This window comes from Clupea harengus, chromosome 20 (genome assembly GCF_900700415.2).
Source record: "Clupea harengus chromosome 20, Ch_v2.0.2, whole genome shotgun sequence".
NCBI lineage: Eukaryota > Metazoa > Chordata > Actinopteri > Clupeiformes > Clupeidae > Clupea > Clupea harengus.
Window position 1 is genome coordinate 9850120 of NC_045171.1, and position 19098 is coordinate 9869217.

The 19098-nt window shown below is 41.8% G+C and overlaps 1 protein-coding gene across 5 annotated transcripts in view; it reads right to left on the reverse strand.

Annotated features, from left to right (window-relative positions):
- unc5a (unc-5 netrin receptor A) overlaps positions 1–2635 on the reverse strand; it is a 137353-nt gene extending 134718 nt beyond the window's left edge. For 2 of the 5 annotated variants that reach the window (XM_031558080.2, XM_031558077.2), the window contains exon 1: positions 2081–2634. In XM_031558080.2, coding sequence (XP_031413940.1) covers positions 2081–2174 — 94 coding nt within the window. In that variant the 5' untranslated portion in view covers positions 2175–2634. Of the gene's footprint in view, positions 1–2080 lie in introns of all 5 variants that reach the window. The other 3 variants (XM_031558076.2, XM_031558078.2, XM_031558079.2) reach the window with 3 other exon arrangements.
- Positions 2636–19098: the final 16463 nt, after the last annotated feature.

Below are 19098 nucleotides of genomic sequence, written 5' to 3' on the forward strand. Positions count from 1 at the left end.
CATGCTTAAGACTTCATCATTACCTGTGGCTTTAAGGGAGGAGATAGACCATGTGGGAGAAAGTCAAGTGCAAACAAAACTTCACCTAGGTCCAAGTATAATTCCATTATTTGGAGACAAAGAAGTAGATGGAAGAAGGAATCCCATTGAAGGGTACATGTCCCCTTGCGCGTGTGTAAACAGAGATATGGAGAGCGCTGGAGTAGGCTATTTTGTTACCAACCTTTTAAATTCCAAGGACAATGAGACGTAGTGTAATATGGAGCTCCAACTTGATGAATTACTTCTATCTGAGGAACTGGATGAGCAAGTTTGAATATTTCTAACTATCACACTAGGAGATTTGCGTGTTGTATAGGCCTACATTTTTAGCATAGGCTAACGTTTTTAGCAACATATTTGCTAGTGGTGTTATGACAAATAGTAATACACCACATACTCATAAACAACAAACAAACTTTGTGTTTCTGTGTGCAATGAGCCAAAATGAGTATTTTTTTTTTGTTTGCTGTGTGCTAGTGTGAGCTCTTATTGGCTATTTATTGTATGCTTACTAGATCGAATGCCGTTGTACGGTTATGGACTATAATATGTGTCAAAATTTGTTTACATGGTTATAGAGTGTAGTTTGTGTCAAAATGTACGTGTAGGTTTATAGTGTATACTGCAAATAGTGTGGAGAGCTCTGTAAAACAGTAGTCATCTTCTCGTCTCCCAAACACATTCCCTTGTGAAAAGGCTTTGTGTTAGGATGGGGAAAGGTGTCAACAGCCCCCCTCTGCCTATGCATGGATCAAGGCCATTAGCCCTCCGATTGGTGCGCTCTGATACTACAGTAGCACAGACGTAAATGTTAGATAGCCATTCATTTATTTCATATGAATGTAGTGATTAAGAGTTTTTTTTTGTCTATACCATACCCAAGACCTTAGAGAATCACATCAAGTGACCAAAACAGTTTATCACTGTGGTTCCTGTATGTTTTGCACATATTCCAGCACAAGTAAAACATTACTTTTTACAGTATGATTATTTGATGAGGAAAAATATGACATGCAAAAATACAAATATGACATGCATACTACTTACATATCATTGTACCTTAACTTTTACCTGGGGTTTTTATTATTGTTATCATTTTCTATGCAGAGGCACTTCTCTTAAAAAAAAAAATAAAAAAAAATCACCCAAATCATTCTAAAATCACGAATTCTTTCCAAATAGAGTTATTCAAGTCATCTGATGAAATTTCCTGTATTTTTTTGTCATATGGCAGTATATATCGCATTGAAAAAAACAATATTGCATCCAGTTTTTCCCCCCTTTTATATCGTGTAGCCCTATTGGAAACGTTCTATCAGTGTTGCAAGGAAGGGAGTAGGTCTGTTCCCTTAACGCAGTAATAACAGTCAATTTTAACTACGCAGTTCATACGACGTGAAAAACTGTCTAGTCTACTATGCGCTTACTGACATGAGCAAGAGCGTTACTTGTTCTGTAACGATGTATTCCTGCCTCAGTCGGCACGTAGGTTAGCCTGATGCCCGTGCTTGCCTCCGAGGAGGACAGTCAGGGAGAGGAAGCACGGTCTCACTTACACATGCACTATCTCTGAAAGTTGATGATATGCGGTCGCTTCTCCTAAAAGAACAGTAGTTACAAATGGGCGGCTAGAAATCCTTGAGAAAAAGGGCGATGTGTGCCACTTTTCGGCAGTGAAAACAGACGATATGATGGTCGTAATAAAGCTGGAATGAGCTCAGTTGATGAGCAGAAAAGATGCGAGTTCAGTCACGGCAAACTCCCGTGGGTAAACGTAGCGTAGTCTATGGGCTACCACAGCCGCAGATGACTGACAGTTCGGTCCTTTTATAATTTAGCCTAATAAACAATTACTTTCTGAACTCACAACCCCATTAAATGTAGACTGGGCGGTGAAATGTTGGCAGACTCAGTCACACACTGGCATCGCATGAAAATATGACACACGTGCGAAGGAGACAAAGACAGAGAAGTGAAGGTCTTTCTTATCTTTTAAGGTGAACCACAGCGAAACAAAAAAAAATCACGTTTAACTTACCAATGCAAGTAAATCCGATGGAAAGGATCCAGCTGCACGCGAGCATTACTCTGAATCTCCAACGGACAATGGGACCCAGGTGTAACGGCATCATCTTTTTTATCACCTTGCGTTTAAGTTTGAATAAAACCTATCAGCAGAAATTCTGATAATTGCGTCGTATGTCCAAATGTTAGTTCTGGCGCTCTTAACGCCGTTATAAACGACACTGCATCAAAGTCCTCCCCTCAACAAATCTCCTCTTCCTGTACCATGGCCATTAGTATCCCCGCCGTGCGTCTTCGTTGCTCAGAAACAACGCATCACAGGTGTGGTAAATAAAGGAAGAATTGCAGCGCTCACTACCCCTCAGTTTCCCGGCTGCCAATCGCACTCCACTCAGCGGAGCACTGGTGTAGCATTAAAATGCTGGCCGCTTTGTCCTTGTTTTCTTTCCAAACCGCGTGTGAAACAATACCAGCCTTAGACAGAAAATCGTGTAAACTAGTGATAGAGAAAGAACATCTGCTTGTATGGCAATGCAGGAGCGAGGAGAGATGAGGAGGAAAAGCGAGCGGGGCGCTGAAAACCAGGAGTGGATCACGCGTGCTCTCTGGGACTGGAGTGACTACAGACTTGGTTAAGACATTGCTATTTCCTGTTGTTTTTAAGATCAAGACAGTTGTGCAATAACTACAAGTCAAGAGTCCATGGTGACGTCATGTGGATATGTTTGAGTGGCAGCTTGCCATAAAAAATCGGTTAGAATTGATCTGCAGCTGGTTTTGCCCCAGGATATTATTTTGGCAATAGATTTAGCAAATACCACTTAAAGGCCACATGTTCTGGTTATCCATAAATGAATCAATTAAAAACTGATTGTGTACCAATAGAGATTAAGAGATTTATAGAATTACCATAAATTGACAGCTAGGTTTTGGTCAAAGGTAACCTTAGACTTTTCCGGTTAATAAAGGTAATAAAGTTAGAAACTTTAGTGAAGTTGTTGTAGCAAAGAGAGATTGCAAGTCAACTTGGACAAATAGGATATAACCAGGTAGTTAGAGGGAATGTCCATTGAACAATAGTTTGATAGTTGTTGGTAAACAAGTAAAATGTGTTATTTTATTTTTGGATAATATGTCCTTTGTTGCATTTCTGCCTTAATTGCTTTCCTTGAAGTAAAATATGTTGAAGTAAATTTACCAGGGACACCTTTGTCAGCTGTGAGAAATAAAATGTTGACGCAAACTGATAAAAAACATAACCAGAGATGCCCATGCAATTGTTTCCCAACACAGTGAAGGCAGAAGTACAGATAAGAGGAAGACCATCAGGAGAAGAGGAAGAGGAAATAAACAGGAGTTCCACAGAAAGACTTCTATCAGTCAGAGTACTTGTGAAATGGCACGTGTCGAAAAGAGAAGGACAGCAACACACCTAAGACAAAACAAAACTAAGACAAAAACAAACAAGTCTGTCTTCTATTGGACTTGATTCTCTCATGAAAATGAACAAAAACCTCCTCAACAGCACCCTAGAAATCTGCTTAACAATGAACATCTAAAATGGATAAATACATTTTATGAATCACATTACTGATTATTTGCAATTCATCGTTTACATATTTCTGTGAAAATGAAAATAAAGGAACATAAAATGAATTATTTGTGCACGTGTACCATACGTTATGCTGTGTACATGCTAGTGTGTGTGTGTGAGAGTATGAGAGTGAGTGTGTGTGTGTGTGTGTGTGTGTGTGTGTGTGTGTGTTGGAGCAAATGTTAAGTAATAAATCCAAATGTAAATAACATTCCCCTCTCTATTAGAGTAACCGATATAGAGTGCGCTACTCCTAAGAGACTTAGTGTCAGTTTTCATTTAATGGTGGTTGTGTGTGTGTGTGTGTGTGTGTGTGTGTGTGTGTGTGTGTGTGTGTGTGTGTGTGTGTGTGTGTGTGTGTGTGTTCAGAGGGGACAGGGGAACAGGGGTCATCCAATGTGTAGTGCTTTGATTTGTGCAAACACCGGAAATATACCACAAGAGACCACAATGCTCTGTCTGCCTCTCCCAGCGGGGGCACCTAGTGCTTCAAGATGGCGCAGGGATATTGGCTTACTCCATGACCACAGCCTCACAGTCTGCTGTTGTGCTCCCACCAAATTAAAATTCAATGCCACTCCAGAGAGATATAATTGACCACAGTTTGAGATTAAATGACTAAGATCTTAATAACTCATCAGTGGCCTGCATATTACATCGCACAACGCTCGCACACACACACACACACACACACACACACACACACACACACACACACTGGATTACAGTGAGGCACGGGCGGTGCTTTTGCATTACCACACCAACAAATTAGCTGGATTTATCTGTCTTCATTATGCATTCAAATGAGAGTTTAAATAAAGCAGTGATAAGGAGGTTTGTATTGTCTGTTGCATGCCATTATAAAGCTGTTTCCAGAAGCTTCTCCAGAAATGAATATGAATTTTGTCTCTAAGATACTATATTAAGTGCTAGCGAATAGGTGAGGGTGTGGGCACAAGCAGTCATTGGTGTTGCTGTCATGAAAGCAGAATAACACCCCTTAACAACACACACACACACACAGTTGTATTTTAGATGTGTCACATTTTTTAACGATTGATTATGCTTGCTATACACAATTTAACCGTACACTGATTGAGGAGCCGTTGAGCACAACGGAATCAAGACCCTGTCAAGGTTTTCCAGGCCGGAAACTGCAGATGAAGCTGAATTTAAACCATATCTGTCACTAAGGAGGCGCAATGATCTCTCAATTCTCCTTGACACAGCCACGCCATTCGGCTTGATGCAAAGGAAAACCGTCAGGAGCATCAAATCTTGCAAAATAACATTTGAATCAGCCTCTCTGGATTAGTCAGTCAGGCAGGCAGGCAGTAACACCTCCCTCTGTGGGGAAACTCATCTTTAAATCACTCTACAAATAACACTGATGGATAACTGTACCGGGCATATGTTATGGAGCTACAGAGCATACGCCGAAGCCACACTTGTTTGCGGTGCTACATGTCTTGACCCATCCATGACCTGAACGCATTCAATCTATTTCTCCATTGAGGAGAGCCGCCTGTTTGTTGAATTAGGTTAGAGTCGGTTTAAACACCCATCCCATTGGATATTGATCTAAAGTACAGGTCAGAGGGCAGAGCAAATAAAAAAACAAAATCGGAAGCTGTCGATTGTGTAGTCAGCCATAAGGGAATGACATTAAAGACACAAGCTCTCTTCAAGGTCAGACAAGCACTTAAAAGGTGACGTTCCACTCTGTGGCCTAGAGGCATTTAACCACGTTTAATCAACTAAATTTGAAAATGAAGAAATGAAATGTTATTTGACAAAATTGCAGTATTTGATCAACACGATGGTGTCTCTACGATGGGGTCCATTTTGGCCTTCACGCCCCACTGCTTTCCTGTGCCGCAGCTCATCGACGTATCAGGAGGTGATAACTCTCTCAAGTCCAGACACAAAGGAAGCCATTGTGTTTACAGGGAGAAAGGAAGACCAAACAAATCAACACGTTTGTCTGATGCTCAGCGAGCCTAATGGAAATGTAAGATGCAGTGTCACCTCAAAGTAGCATCTACTCTTGTCTCATGTTATGAGCCAGTTAACTTTAATGATATATCCTGGAAACAGATGATTTATACAAATGTACTTTAAATGTGTGTGTGTTTGTGTGTGTGTGTGTGTGTGTGTGTGTATGTGTGTGTGTCTGTGTGTCTGTGTGTGTGTGTGTGTGTGTGTGTGTTTGTACGGGTATGTGCACATACAGCAATGTCAATGAAAGAGGACATGTTTCTTGAGTCAATTCAAGAGATGATAATCTCATTGTGTCATAACGTTGCCATTCTCTCCACCCCTAATACACCCGCTCTGCGGTATGTGAATAATAGGAGAAACAATTCAGTCAGAGTATGTGCCTCCATCACAAAATAGATTTCTTTAATCTTAAACACCGGAGGAATGTTTCCGAGTATATGCTGATTAAATTTCCCCGCAGTCTGCAAAACCATAAATAAATTTGCATGCGACAAGCAGAACAGTCCACTGACTCAGGGCTCGTCTAGTTCCTAGTTGATCACGAACATAGTTCAACACAAGGTTACCACATCAGGGGGGCTATATGGTCTATCTCATCCCTAGACGCCTAATAAACCTCATGTGACAAAGTAATGACATTAAAGGCAGAAAAGGGCAGAAAACAAGAAGGAGAGATGGAGCGTGCCAAAAGATGAATCAGGTTTTCAATTATAGCACATTTTTCAGAAAAACGTTTAAATGAAATTGATTTTGAATGTTGAGTGTTGTTGAGTGTTGTTTTTTTTTCTCTGTCATAATGTCATAGGTGCACAAGGAGAATTGCAGAAACACTTTTCTCCCCAGAAAATGTGGCGTACAACCCTCAGGAAACATTCTTGTTTCCGGCTTTTTTCTTTGTGACTACAAATATGCTTGCTTGTAATGGTAGGTTTTGCAACGAGCCTTAGATTGAAAAAAAAGAAGCTAGCATCCAAAACAGGAGCTACGTTTTGCCCCAAAACTGGAGGGGGGTCTCCACAAATGGTGCATGAAAAACAGAACCATAATAATGAGTGGAGTCATCGTCAGTGAAGCCCACACATCTGAATGTTATTGTGTTTGGTTGACTTTAGCCTTGCCACCACATGACTGTGAAGCTCTATATTGTGTGTCTGATTTCTAGTGTGAGGATTTGATGATGCCAGTTCTGGAGGCTCGAGACTTGCAGAGGGTGCAGTAATTGTCTGGGTGGGGTGACCCTGAGCTTTCTCGTCACACAGAACAAGACATGCGAGGACAAAGACTGCCTGGGTACTACATCTACTGCAGTCCTTACTCAAGGATTTAGTGTATGAGAATATCAGGAATATCTCAAAGCCCACTCCAATACCAAACACACAGAAGAAAAGCTCAAGTCAGTTCTATCTATCTATCTATCTATCTATCTATCTATCTATCTATCTGACAGACATCCATCTGTCCGTCTGTCCGTGTAATACCATGGAAACTCTGACAATGTTCCCCTCACAAACAGCAAAACATGTCACACTTTGTTGTTTCACATCCTTCTCACTTCTTTGTTTTCTATCAGCTTCCTGAGAGACGATCTGTCTTTTGGTTTTTGAATGCCTTATTGTGCACGGGGAAGTTTAGACCTTGAATGATGTTGAAAGTTTTATGACTCCACTTTTGTGTCACGTTCCTCCACTGACTCTCAGAGATAGAGAGAGAGAGATCTTACTCAGCCATTTTATCCTGCTTTTGGTGGGGAGGGAGGAAGGAAGCCTGACAAAAGCAAAGAAGATTAGAGGCTAAAATAATGCCCTAAATAAGTGCCACAACAGATTGAACTTGATTGAACTGAACCTGTGTAATTGGCATGCTGCCCTGTTTTTGTGCCCGGTGAGTCTCTCGCTGAGTGCATTCTCAAAGGGAGACTAAAGAACAATGATAAAGAACAAAAACTGTTGAAACATTTCATAAAATCAAGCACAATGACAGAGTTTGTGGCTTGCTTTATGCTGAAGAAATCATCTGTTATAAAAAAAAGAAAATAGAAATGTTGTAAAGTTAAAAAAAAAAAAGAGTTGGAGTGTATTGTATCCTTGTGTATACTTCATGAAAACACAAAGCCAGTGAAGGATGTGGATTGTCATATTAATTATTTTGGTATTGAAAATAGAAACACAAAAGAGAGAACAAGAACAGAGGGAAGTGTTGGTAATAATCGCAATCCACAATAGTCGGCATCCTCCATATTGAGCCATTTGGAATAAAATGGCACAGTGCATTTGGGGGTGAGACAATGCCTTTATGGTTTTTGAGTGAGTGTATTTATTGTACATAAACACACTTACTTTACAAATGGTGGACATACTGAAAGCATAATTATATCCTGTTCAGTGAGAAGACAGTGTCCAGCTGTCTCAGTCAAACCACCACATCTTTGCACGTTGGTCGAAAATATAAAATATGGCTATTAAAATACTATAATTCTGGCTAACTTAAAAAAAAGAGAGAGAAAATAGATTAGGCGACATTTAAATGGAACCAAACTGAATCTTCAGTTTGCCTTCCAAACTGGGCAGCCTCCATCCTTTTTTCTTTTCTTTTTTCCCTTTTCTTTATTTCAATTTTTTGTGTGTGTTTCCAGTCCATTTATCTGACCATATTTTCACAGATGTGGCAGATGGATATCGACAGAAAGTCCAATCTAGAAAACAAGTGCAGATATTGTTCACTCCACACATCCTCCTCGTTCAATTCGGGGGAAATTGTTCGCTTTTGAAAAAGGCCATCGTTGTTTTATCTCCTCGTGTCCCAAGTGACATTTGGAGAAAATAAGTCCGTCAGCCGGGGAGGAGAAGAGCCACAAAAGAGTGCCCCTATGAAGTCACAACTGGGTATTTTTTTTTTGCTGTGGCCCCCAAAGACCTGTTGGGAAAGAGACAGTTGTGGTGATTTTTTTCAATGGCAGACTACTGTGATCACAGCAAAGCTAGTGAGGGTTCTTATGATTTCAGTTCCTCTTATAGCATGAAAGCCTGATGCACTAAGGAGCTGCTATATCACAGCAAGTAGCTTGAAGCAAAGAATCTCTTCGAAGTGAAGCAACTGACATCACAAGTTTCATCATGGGAGTGAGCTGGGGGAAAAAAATAAACTCACCATGTAGAAATTACAACACTGTAAACTTTAAACTTCAAACTTTAAAAGACTTTAATCAAGCCTTTAAAGGGACTATGTGTTCTTTAGTGCTGTGAAAGCTTTCCTCTAACGCTGCAATTACAGGGGTCTGTAAAAGCCGGTGACATATTCTTGCACTCTCTGAGTTCTCTGGCGGGTCACAAATGATTTGTGAAGCCTCGCTAGTTTAAGGGAGTCGTCTCCCTCTGGGTCCTCATGTTGGAAATAAACAAGAGTTAAAACATGGTGAAATAAACAAGAGTTAAAACACTACGAAACCCCCGACAATGTTACTGGCATACAAAATCATTCTATTACTACACCTACTACTACTACTATTACTACTACTAATACTACTACTACTACTACTACTACTACTACTACTAATAATAATAATAATATTAAATACATACAAATATTAATAAATAATGATAATAATCTCATATCCCATGCTTTTTTACTATATACTGTTCATATTAACATGTCATGTCCATAAAATGAGGCATTATTCATCAAATCAATGACATACATTTAAAAAATCTAGAATTGGGTCAGTGTGTACTATAAGTATTGCTGTCGCCATAGAGATATTTAAAATGTGTGTGTGTGCGCGCGTTCTGCCAAATTGTGTGACAAATGCACTGCTTTGCCATATTGAGCGCTCACAGCAGATGGCAGAAACTGTGTAACCAGCAATTCTGAGAACTCTATTCACCGAGATGTCTTTGAGAAGTTGTACTCCTGCAACAATCACTGAAAACAAGACAGCAAAAAATAGTTCAAAGAGCCATTACAGTGGTTCTTGAGCAGTCCTTTCATCTTTCATCTGCAGAAGCCCTCCATCAGCAAAATCGCGCTTTCCTACCATCACTGTTCATAAACAAAAAAAGGAAGGGTATGAGAGGGGGGGGGGGGGGGAGACAGACAGAGCGAGGGAAAGAGAGAAAGAGGGAGAGATAGAAACTCAGAGGGAAACTAAAAATAAGATTAAGCCCAGTTGCTCAGTAGCATTTGGTGAAACAGTTCCAGCTACTGCCAATTACGATATCCATACTCTATGTTTTTACCCTGGCATCACCCACAAACCCACAACTACTTGCGCTGGTGATCATGAGGATCTGCCCCTTATTGAGGAGGTGTCTTATTACGTGTTTGGATGACGGTGTTAAATGTCCACTGGTGGAGCAGGATCACTGGTGCTGAGCCTTGCCCACAAACAGAGTCGAGATTGATGAATGATGCGCTTGGAAAAGAGCCTGTTTTGAGCCAAGCGAGATGCGCCATCCCAAATAGATTCTGGGGGATCGCGTGTCGGCAGGAAACAAAGATACACTTACACAAGAGCAAGGTTGAGTGTGTCAGAGAAATCTTATACAGCTTCCTGATGGAGTTCATTTTTCTCCCTTTGTATCCCTTTATAGTATTAAGGAAGAGTCACAGCAAAACAAATTGGGCCCACGGCCTCCAATGACCTGACACCCTATAGCTTTAAAGATTGATATGTATTGATAAGCCACTGTATGTGTCTTTAGATTTGTGGTGATCTCAAATTCCTGAGTTGATTTACCCATTTGGAAGTCTAGCAAAATGAAATCGATACTGCAACTGTGTCAGTGAATGATCTGGCAAGGAGCCTAAAAAGAAAAAAAAGCGGCCAGTGCATCAACTTAATGGCATCTTGATACCAAGCCATTACACATACACATGCACTCTCTCTCGCTCACACAAACATGCACACACACACACACACACACACACACACACACACACACACACACACACACACACACACACACACGGTTTGTTTATGCACTAAAACCACATGCAGTCACTTTTCTACAGTGAGGACAACAGCCTGAGGACTGATGTCATTTGTAATACCCTCTGTAATGCCAGGGAGAACTTTTGTCACGCAGCAAGACAAGACAAGGCACACAACTCAACACAACACAACACAACACAACGCAACACTGCACAGCACTGCACTGCACTGCACCGCACAACACAACACAACACACCACACCACACAACACAGCACAGCACAGCACAGCACAGTACAGCACAGCATAACACAGCACTGTACAACACAACACAACACAACATAACACAATACCACACAACACCGCACCACACAACACAACACAGCACAGTAGAACAACAAGCATACACTGGCACTGACAGACTATAATAAGATTAAAATGTGCCACAAAGTATTTGTCACACCATGGCCATAGTGTGGAAAATAGAAAAAAATACTTTAACAGTGGAAAGCTGCAAAGAAAAGGTGATAATGGCCTGAATCATTTGAACCCAGTGGCAACTGTCGGTGAACTAACACCTGAGACAGCCCAAGAACAACGGGTCTTAAATCAAGAGCTCAATGACTAAAGACAGCTCTCAGTCTATTACAACCAATATGTGCCACTTAGTGTCTAATTTACAGCCCATCTGTGTACCATTTTTGTCGCCGTCATTAACTTGCGTCGCAGTAAATCACGGAGTTAGTGTTAAGCCGCCGCATTGCAAAGTGACACACCATCAAAAACGAACTCTTTTATCACAGCTAGAACTACTTCTGTTTGACAACTGTTTGAAAAATAACGCAAAAGTAAAATAAGAAATCTATCATTTTGTCAGTGCAGTGGTTGTTGAAAAGGAAGATGTTGATGCTGATGTGACTGTCCTCTTCCTTGAAGATGTAATTAAAGAAAATAAATGTGGGACGTTTTTGTTCTTTCTCTTCTTCTTCTTTTCATTGTCTTGTTTTTTTTTAGGTCAGTGGAGGGAGGTCGTTGACTAACGACGCTGATATTTCCCCCACAGCACAGCACAGTGTGCAGAAAACACAGAGTGACTGCGCGTAATCTAGAGTATGCCTTCAAACAGCTTCAGAACCACAGCCCATTTATGTTCTCTCTCTCTCTCTCTTCATATCACTGCAGGGCACGGAAGAGGATATGCACTTAAGTCATCATGACCACTGTTCTTAAAAATACATCTTTTATTCTTGGTTTAAAATCCCCTACACAGATGAAGCACTATATCCTATTTTATTCCTATAGCCTGAAGGGCTTCTTTGGTGAAGCATTTTGCATAAGCTCTACAGTGAGTCCTTCCCCCCCCCCCTAGCCAGTAACATATCAAATGTAGTGGGGTACTTGATGAAATACACTCTAATAACAAACTAGTATCTTGTTTTGCTCTCGTAACCCTGATGTACTCAGTCCAGAGATAAAGACGAACAGCCATTACATACGTAGAGGTCACACGGCTATTTGCCTGTAATTGCTGTATACTCCGTCAGCCTATAAATGCTTGCTGTATGCATTCCAGTCGGCTTTCTGTCAGACTAAGGCACTCTGTAAAGGTATCACATAAAAGACAATGAACAAGACTCTTGTGGCCTTTTGTCTCAAGAGATGGTATGGCCGTATAATGTCTGTTTACTTTGCATTGGTCATTTAAGGGTTGAGATGAGTTTATATCCCAGAACCCATGGGCCTTTATTTACACCCACTTTATTTTGATACCCAGTTTATTTGTCCACAAACGATATGCTGACACTAGAGACCACGAGGACAGATTTCTGTGATGTTAAGAAATAAGGTGAGGTACATCAGCTACAGGTACATGATCCAGTTGGGGTATGTGTGAGGTTGGTGGTAAGGGTGAGAATACCGTTACCGTGTTCCTGCATTCATAGCGTTACAGTGGTCTCTGCTTCTTTGCTTCGTAGCAAAATTGGCTCGTCTGCGGACCGCATTGTTAACGTACTCGAGTATAAGTGAAAAGAATACTGCATTAAATGTACTCCTATAAGTACAATTGATTGGAAAAACTCCAATATATATATATATATATATATATATATATATACTGTATATACTATATGTTATGGAGTTTATGTAGTGCTTTACTACCCATTTCTGCATTGGTCCTTCTCAAGTCGGCTTCTCCTCCAAATGTCACTGTCCATCGAGTTTGTGGTTGATTTTCTGGTTGCTTGTGCCCATTTTCTTTTGAGTTTTGTTTCCTGTTCGTATTGAAGATCTATTTTGTTCCTTCTGTGTCTCATTGTTTTGTATTGCTATTATTATTAACTTAGTGTCCGTATTTTCAGTGTGTTATTGTTCTCTGTCTTGCTGACCAAGCTGGCTGCTGGCTTCTTCATTTTCCCCTCCTTATATTGTTTTTTTTTGTTTTTGTTTCTTTATTTGGCTATTATTTCATTTTCCACCATCAGTGTGGCGTTCGGTGTGACTTCCCTCTTCTGCTTACTTTCCCATTAACCTGGAGAGTGACCCCTTAAGAGTTACTGTGTGTGCGGTTGTGTATGTGCGTGCTTAATGTGTACTTAGTTACAGTTCACCATTGTGGTTGCATTCATCTGGGCCGGTATACAGAGCTGTGCCGGGGTGGCTGGAAGGCAACGGCGTTATTCATTCCGGCTGGAAAAGATGAGTGGTCTCTGTCTGAACCGACTCTAACCAGTTGGTGTGCTTGGCTCCACACAGCATGATTCTGCTAGCTGTAGTTCCTCTTGTTTGCTTTCTCCTCTCTTTTTCTGGACAGGAGCTATTGGCCCTAAGCGGGTGGCAGGCTGATGCCAAGATGGTGGAGCCCCTTCAGTGGTCCTTTACTGCAGAGCACTCAACATAAGCTAACATGCTAACGTTGTTACAGAGTTGGCAGGCAGACGCCTCGCGAATCACCTCAGACGACAGTTTTGGTTATCAGATCGTACAGTTCTAGTTCTCTAGTTCTAGTTCTCTGACACTTTTTTAAAAATCTAAGCGAAACAAAAAGCCCAACATTTTTACATCTTTATTTCTTCCAACTAGCACTGCAGAGTGCTGCAGACACACCGGCGCACAAGTATAAATGTTTACAACTGTGCAGGCCACCTGCGTAGCCTATGTTCACAACAGTGCAGGCCACTTGCGTAGCCTATGTTCACAACAGCGCAGGCCACTTGCGTATCCTATGTTCACAACAGCGCAGGCCACTTGGCCACAGGCTACGGACAACTATAAATCAGCCCTGAGTCAACCCAAGCTGGTGCAGTAAAAAACAGATGAAGAGAGAGAGAAGATCGAAACAACTCATCTCTCACACACAGTAGATAGACTGGATGAAAACTCCAAGCTTGAACGTGGCTTCATATTTTTGCAAGTGTGAGGATTAAAAAAAAAAAAAAAAATCAACATTAACTAACTTCTTTGGCCTACTTCATACCCAGTGGGACTGATTTGCTCATATTTGCTGATGAGGCTAAAGAAGAAAGCTCCACAAACCGTGCAGTGGAGAAAGACTCTCCTTTGAACAACAAACATGGTGGAAGGAGAGCGGCTCCTCATTTGGGCTTCATAATGATAACCTCAGTCTGCAGACGAGAAATCCTTTTTATGTGACCTTGGCTGATTATCCAGGACGAAAGCAAGACAAGGTAACACAGAGAGCGAGAGAGAGGGAAGGAGGGAGGGAGGGAGGGAGGGATGGAGGGGGAAACCGAAAGAGAAATGATAGAGTGATAGAGAGAGAGATATTTTCCTATGAGGGAGGAATGTGTGATCTCAAAGCTTCCAGAATGTTATCTTTAAGTGCCTTCGAGTGCGGTAGAAGAAAATGAAATCGTGGTGAAAATTAAGGCTGTTAAGATCTGTGCAGGGATTTGCCACACGCCTCTTTTCCAAAAGGCATATTCACATGCCATACTAGAACTAGACACTTCATTTCCACTGAAGAGTGCCATGACAGCACTTCAGAACTGTTAACATTGCAAAAAAAAAGACACTAGGCTGTATCTATAGATTACATTTGATTACAGAACAAAAAAGTATCACAAATTGCCAAGCATGGAATTAATTCATCGAGTAGCAAATGAATTCATGGAGTGGAGAGAAAAACATAGGGGGGGGGGGGGGTAAAATAAACAATGTTGAGGAAAAAACAAACACTCCCGCAAGCCTATGGTGGAGCAGGGAGGCGACGGCGGCTGGGAAACAGCTTGTGAAGGATGTGCTCTTCCCTCTACCCATCAGCGGCACAATCTGGTGGAGTGGGTCCCAGTAGGGCCTCCCTCCAGAGCTGCTTTTGTGCTTCATCTACGTAGCTCTCTCACACACACACACACACACACACACACACACACACACACACACACACACACACACACACACACACACACACACACACACACACACACACACACAAACAGCTCCGGCTTGGCTGAAGCGCATGCATCCCTGCTGTGGCACAAACTGCTGCACACACACACACAGATACACACACAGACACAAACCCACATACACACACACACACACTCACAAACACACATAAATAGAGAAAAAACACACACACACACACACACTCACAAACACACATAAATAGACAAAACACACCCACACACACACACACACACACACACGCTGACAAACACACATAAATAGACAAAACACACACACTGACAAACACACATATATGATATATAGACAAAACACACACACACACACACACACACACACATGGTCACAAACACACATAAATAGACAAAACACACAGACACGCTCGCAAACACACATAAATAGACAAAACGCTCTCTAACACACACACACACACATACACACACACACACACACTCACATGCTCACAAATACATAAAGAGACAAAATACACACACTCACACACACTCACAAACACACATAAATAGACAAAACACTCTTTCTCACACACACACACACACACACACACACACACACACACAGAGACACACAGACACACAGACACACAGACACATACACATACACACACACACACACACACACACACACACACAAACACAAACACACACACATAAACATAGGGACACAAACACACCATTAGGGGCCTGCATTAGCATCCTGACTGACCGATGGCATTAACCTTTTAGTGTCAATTCAGCCTCTATTGGCTGTTACCAACAACCAGCCCCCCCCCCCCCCCCCCCCTAACATACACACACACACACACACACACACACACACACCACACACACACACACACACACACACACACACACACACACACACACACACACACACACAACCCCCATCCTTTCTGTGGATACTTCATTACTCCGGATCTGTTCTGTTTGTTTTGGGTGCAGATGGATGTGTTTGGACTCTGGTTCATTACAGGCAATTAGTATTATTCCACCGCCCAAACTCCCCTGGTCTATAGAGGAAGTGTCAGATGCTTTTAATGTCTGTTATTTCGTCTTCTGCCAGTATCTGCTGCTCAGCATCCCTCAGTTTGCACTCATCCTTGCCGCCTGTGAGCTTTGGATAGTAAACGCAGGAAAGTATCGTTATATTCTGTATGTGTTCGAGCTTCTCTCACTCTCCTCTAAATCTTGAAATAGCAGTCTATCATCAAAACACACAAGCAGTGTCCTCAAGCACTGAGGCGCAAGCAGTAGCCCCGACCAAAATTGGGCTTGACGCCCATGGAGGACACGGGTTCGAATCCGGCCCCATGTCATTTCTCCTGTCCACTCCCCACCTCTTTTCCCTCTCATTTCCTGTCACACTCTTCAGTGCACTGTCGATTAAAGGCATAAAAGCCCAAAAATAAATCTTAAAAAAAAAAAAAAAACACACAAGCAGTGCAGCTATCAGCCCTAGCGCATGCGTGCAATTAGCGGCAGGCGAAAGACAGAGGGCGGGCGAAAGACGGAGGGTATGGAAATGGATGGCGGAGAGCGAGTTCTCTGCGCCACAATTAAGCCATAATAAACAGCATTCATACAAACAGACACTGGTGAGCACACCCTCCGCCTCGGAGTTTTGTCGGAAGAACAGACAGCTGTTCCAGCTATGCGTGGAACACGTACTGCATCTCAATGAGACCCCAATAGAAGTCTACTAAACGACGTTCATGTGAACGGAACACACAGGAGACCGGCAGGATGTGTATTACGGGGATTGTATGAATTCAAATGGTCTTTTCACGCAAAGATCTACGACTACATGTCAAAAGCCACAAGCAATGCTTACTGACGCCAAATATCTCAGAACCCTCATTATATTCTTGCTCGTTATATTCTTCTCATTATAAATATGTAATTACCATGCCCAATAAGATGGTAATAACGTATTGTGGTGATTGAAAGGGCTGCTCAAAAGTTGAGCAATGTGTGTTCTACTCTATAAACAGTAGCAGAGACAGAAGTCCAACAAACACATATTATTAAAATGTAATTTCCATGGATTATAGAGGAGAAGACATTGAAATACAAACCACCGCTGTCATGCCAACTGGTAAATGGTTCTGAGGTGCACTGAAATTTTGGAGTATTATATTCTCTCCCCATCTGGCAAATGATCTCATTCTGCCCTATGATGGGGTAGCATTTCCGAGAGAGACTACACAAATCTGAATTCCAGGGCAAGCGTCTCTCTTGTGGGAATACCACCCCTCTACAAGATGCTCTTTTTTAAATTTAGATGAGATTCCTCCCCCTGAAATCAAGCGAGGAAGACGAGGAGAAGGGAAGGGAGGGAAAGACAAGGCAAGGCAAGGGAAGTGCAACACATCTTTCAGCAAAACAGAACTGGAAGGACGACCATCCGGGGAATTGCAAATGTGCAGGTAAAGTAGTTGGCCCTTCAAAAAAAAAAAAAAAAAAAAAAAAACAGGCATCCCGTGGAGCAGTCCTCCACGTCTGGCGTGATCTTCACTGGGGGTCCTCATTAAAAGGGCTCGCCCCCCAGGGAATCAACAAGAGTCCTCAAAAGAGAGAGTGTTTTTTTTTCATTATCCTAAACTATATTACTAGGCTCAAGCTCAAGGGAGCACAGGATTTTCCCTCTTGAGTTCCCTGTTGTGTAAGATTAGCACCCGGAGGACTTGAAGGGAGGGTTGGATACGTGCTGTGGTCTAAGTGCAACATCTGTAGTAGGCAGAGTAAGCAGACATTAATCTTACAAAAAGGATGATATCAATATTTGATTGTATTTGGGGGCGTGTTTAAATGAGTGTGCTAGCTCAGAAAGTTACAGATGAGAGCACAGAAACTCTGAGGTTGTCGTAACATTACGTCACCTTTTTGTGTGATTCATCCTCCTTCCCTAGTTTCAGTAACTATAGTACCAGTTTACACACTAGGGAACATAGAAAGTACAAAAATAAATGGTAACTTCTATGAATTTAATTCTTTTTAATTGTTGAATCTTTTGAGTTTACTTTGAAACGTATTTGTTTGTGTTGTACATTGCTGATGCTTGTAATTCTATCCTGAACATTTATATTGTAAAAACCCCGACCCCCCCAAACTCCTGTCCCCTCTCCCCTTTAAATGTTTGTACCCCAAAGCTAGTCATCGCCACTCAATGATCACCGAACTGCGACAGAGATAGATGCTAGCTACACACATGCCTTGTCTCCAAGTGGCCCTTCTACAGTCTGCCAGGCGTGCCGGTGAAAACGAGAGCAGGGAGCTTAGTGAAGCACAGCATCCCAAACAAAAAATGGAATCCTGCTTTGCAGAACTGTCATTATCTCCTTCCTTCCATTGTGGCCAACCATCTGGTCTTTTGTTTCGCGGCCAGACTTCTCACGAATGGCATAATCTTCGTGGGCAAGTGTGTTGTGTTGTGTGCCGTCACAGACATGAAACTCTAGCAGCCCCCTAAAGCAGTCTGGGCTCAGATTATTGTCCGAGATGCATGTGGGGATACAAACAAATATGTACTTATGGTCATACATGTTAACATGGATATACTGGGGAGGATAATAGGTCTTGCTCGATTTCGTTATACCCAGAAAATATTTCTCACCAATGTTATTCGCATAACTTCCATAGTCTCTCAGCTGTGAAACTCTTTTCCCCTATTATTAATGTATAACTACAGGAGTCCTGTAGGGCCAGACAACATGACAAGGTCTGGGAACAACTTTTAGCGATATTTTGGAGAAGTTTGGGGGAAACATCAAGACACTGCATTTTAAAGGCTTTATTAATAAACCCCATTTAACAACTTCAAGGCAGCAAGCTGTCTTTCTTTGGTGTCTCACTACTGCTGTTTAAATATGTACCGCTACCTCAGGAAGACATGTATTGATTTAAAATGCTTTAAGCACACTACACATGCAAATTACTCTCACCTCCACTGACACGTATTTCCCCTGGTTATCCCTAGACATATGTTGTAATATGAATCCGGCAGATCAGACAGACACATAACGCATATAATCACTTGGATCACTACATATTTGCCGGCTGCTTCTATGAA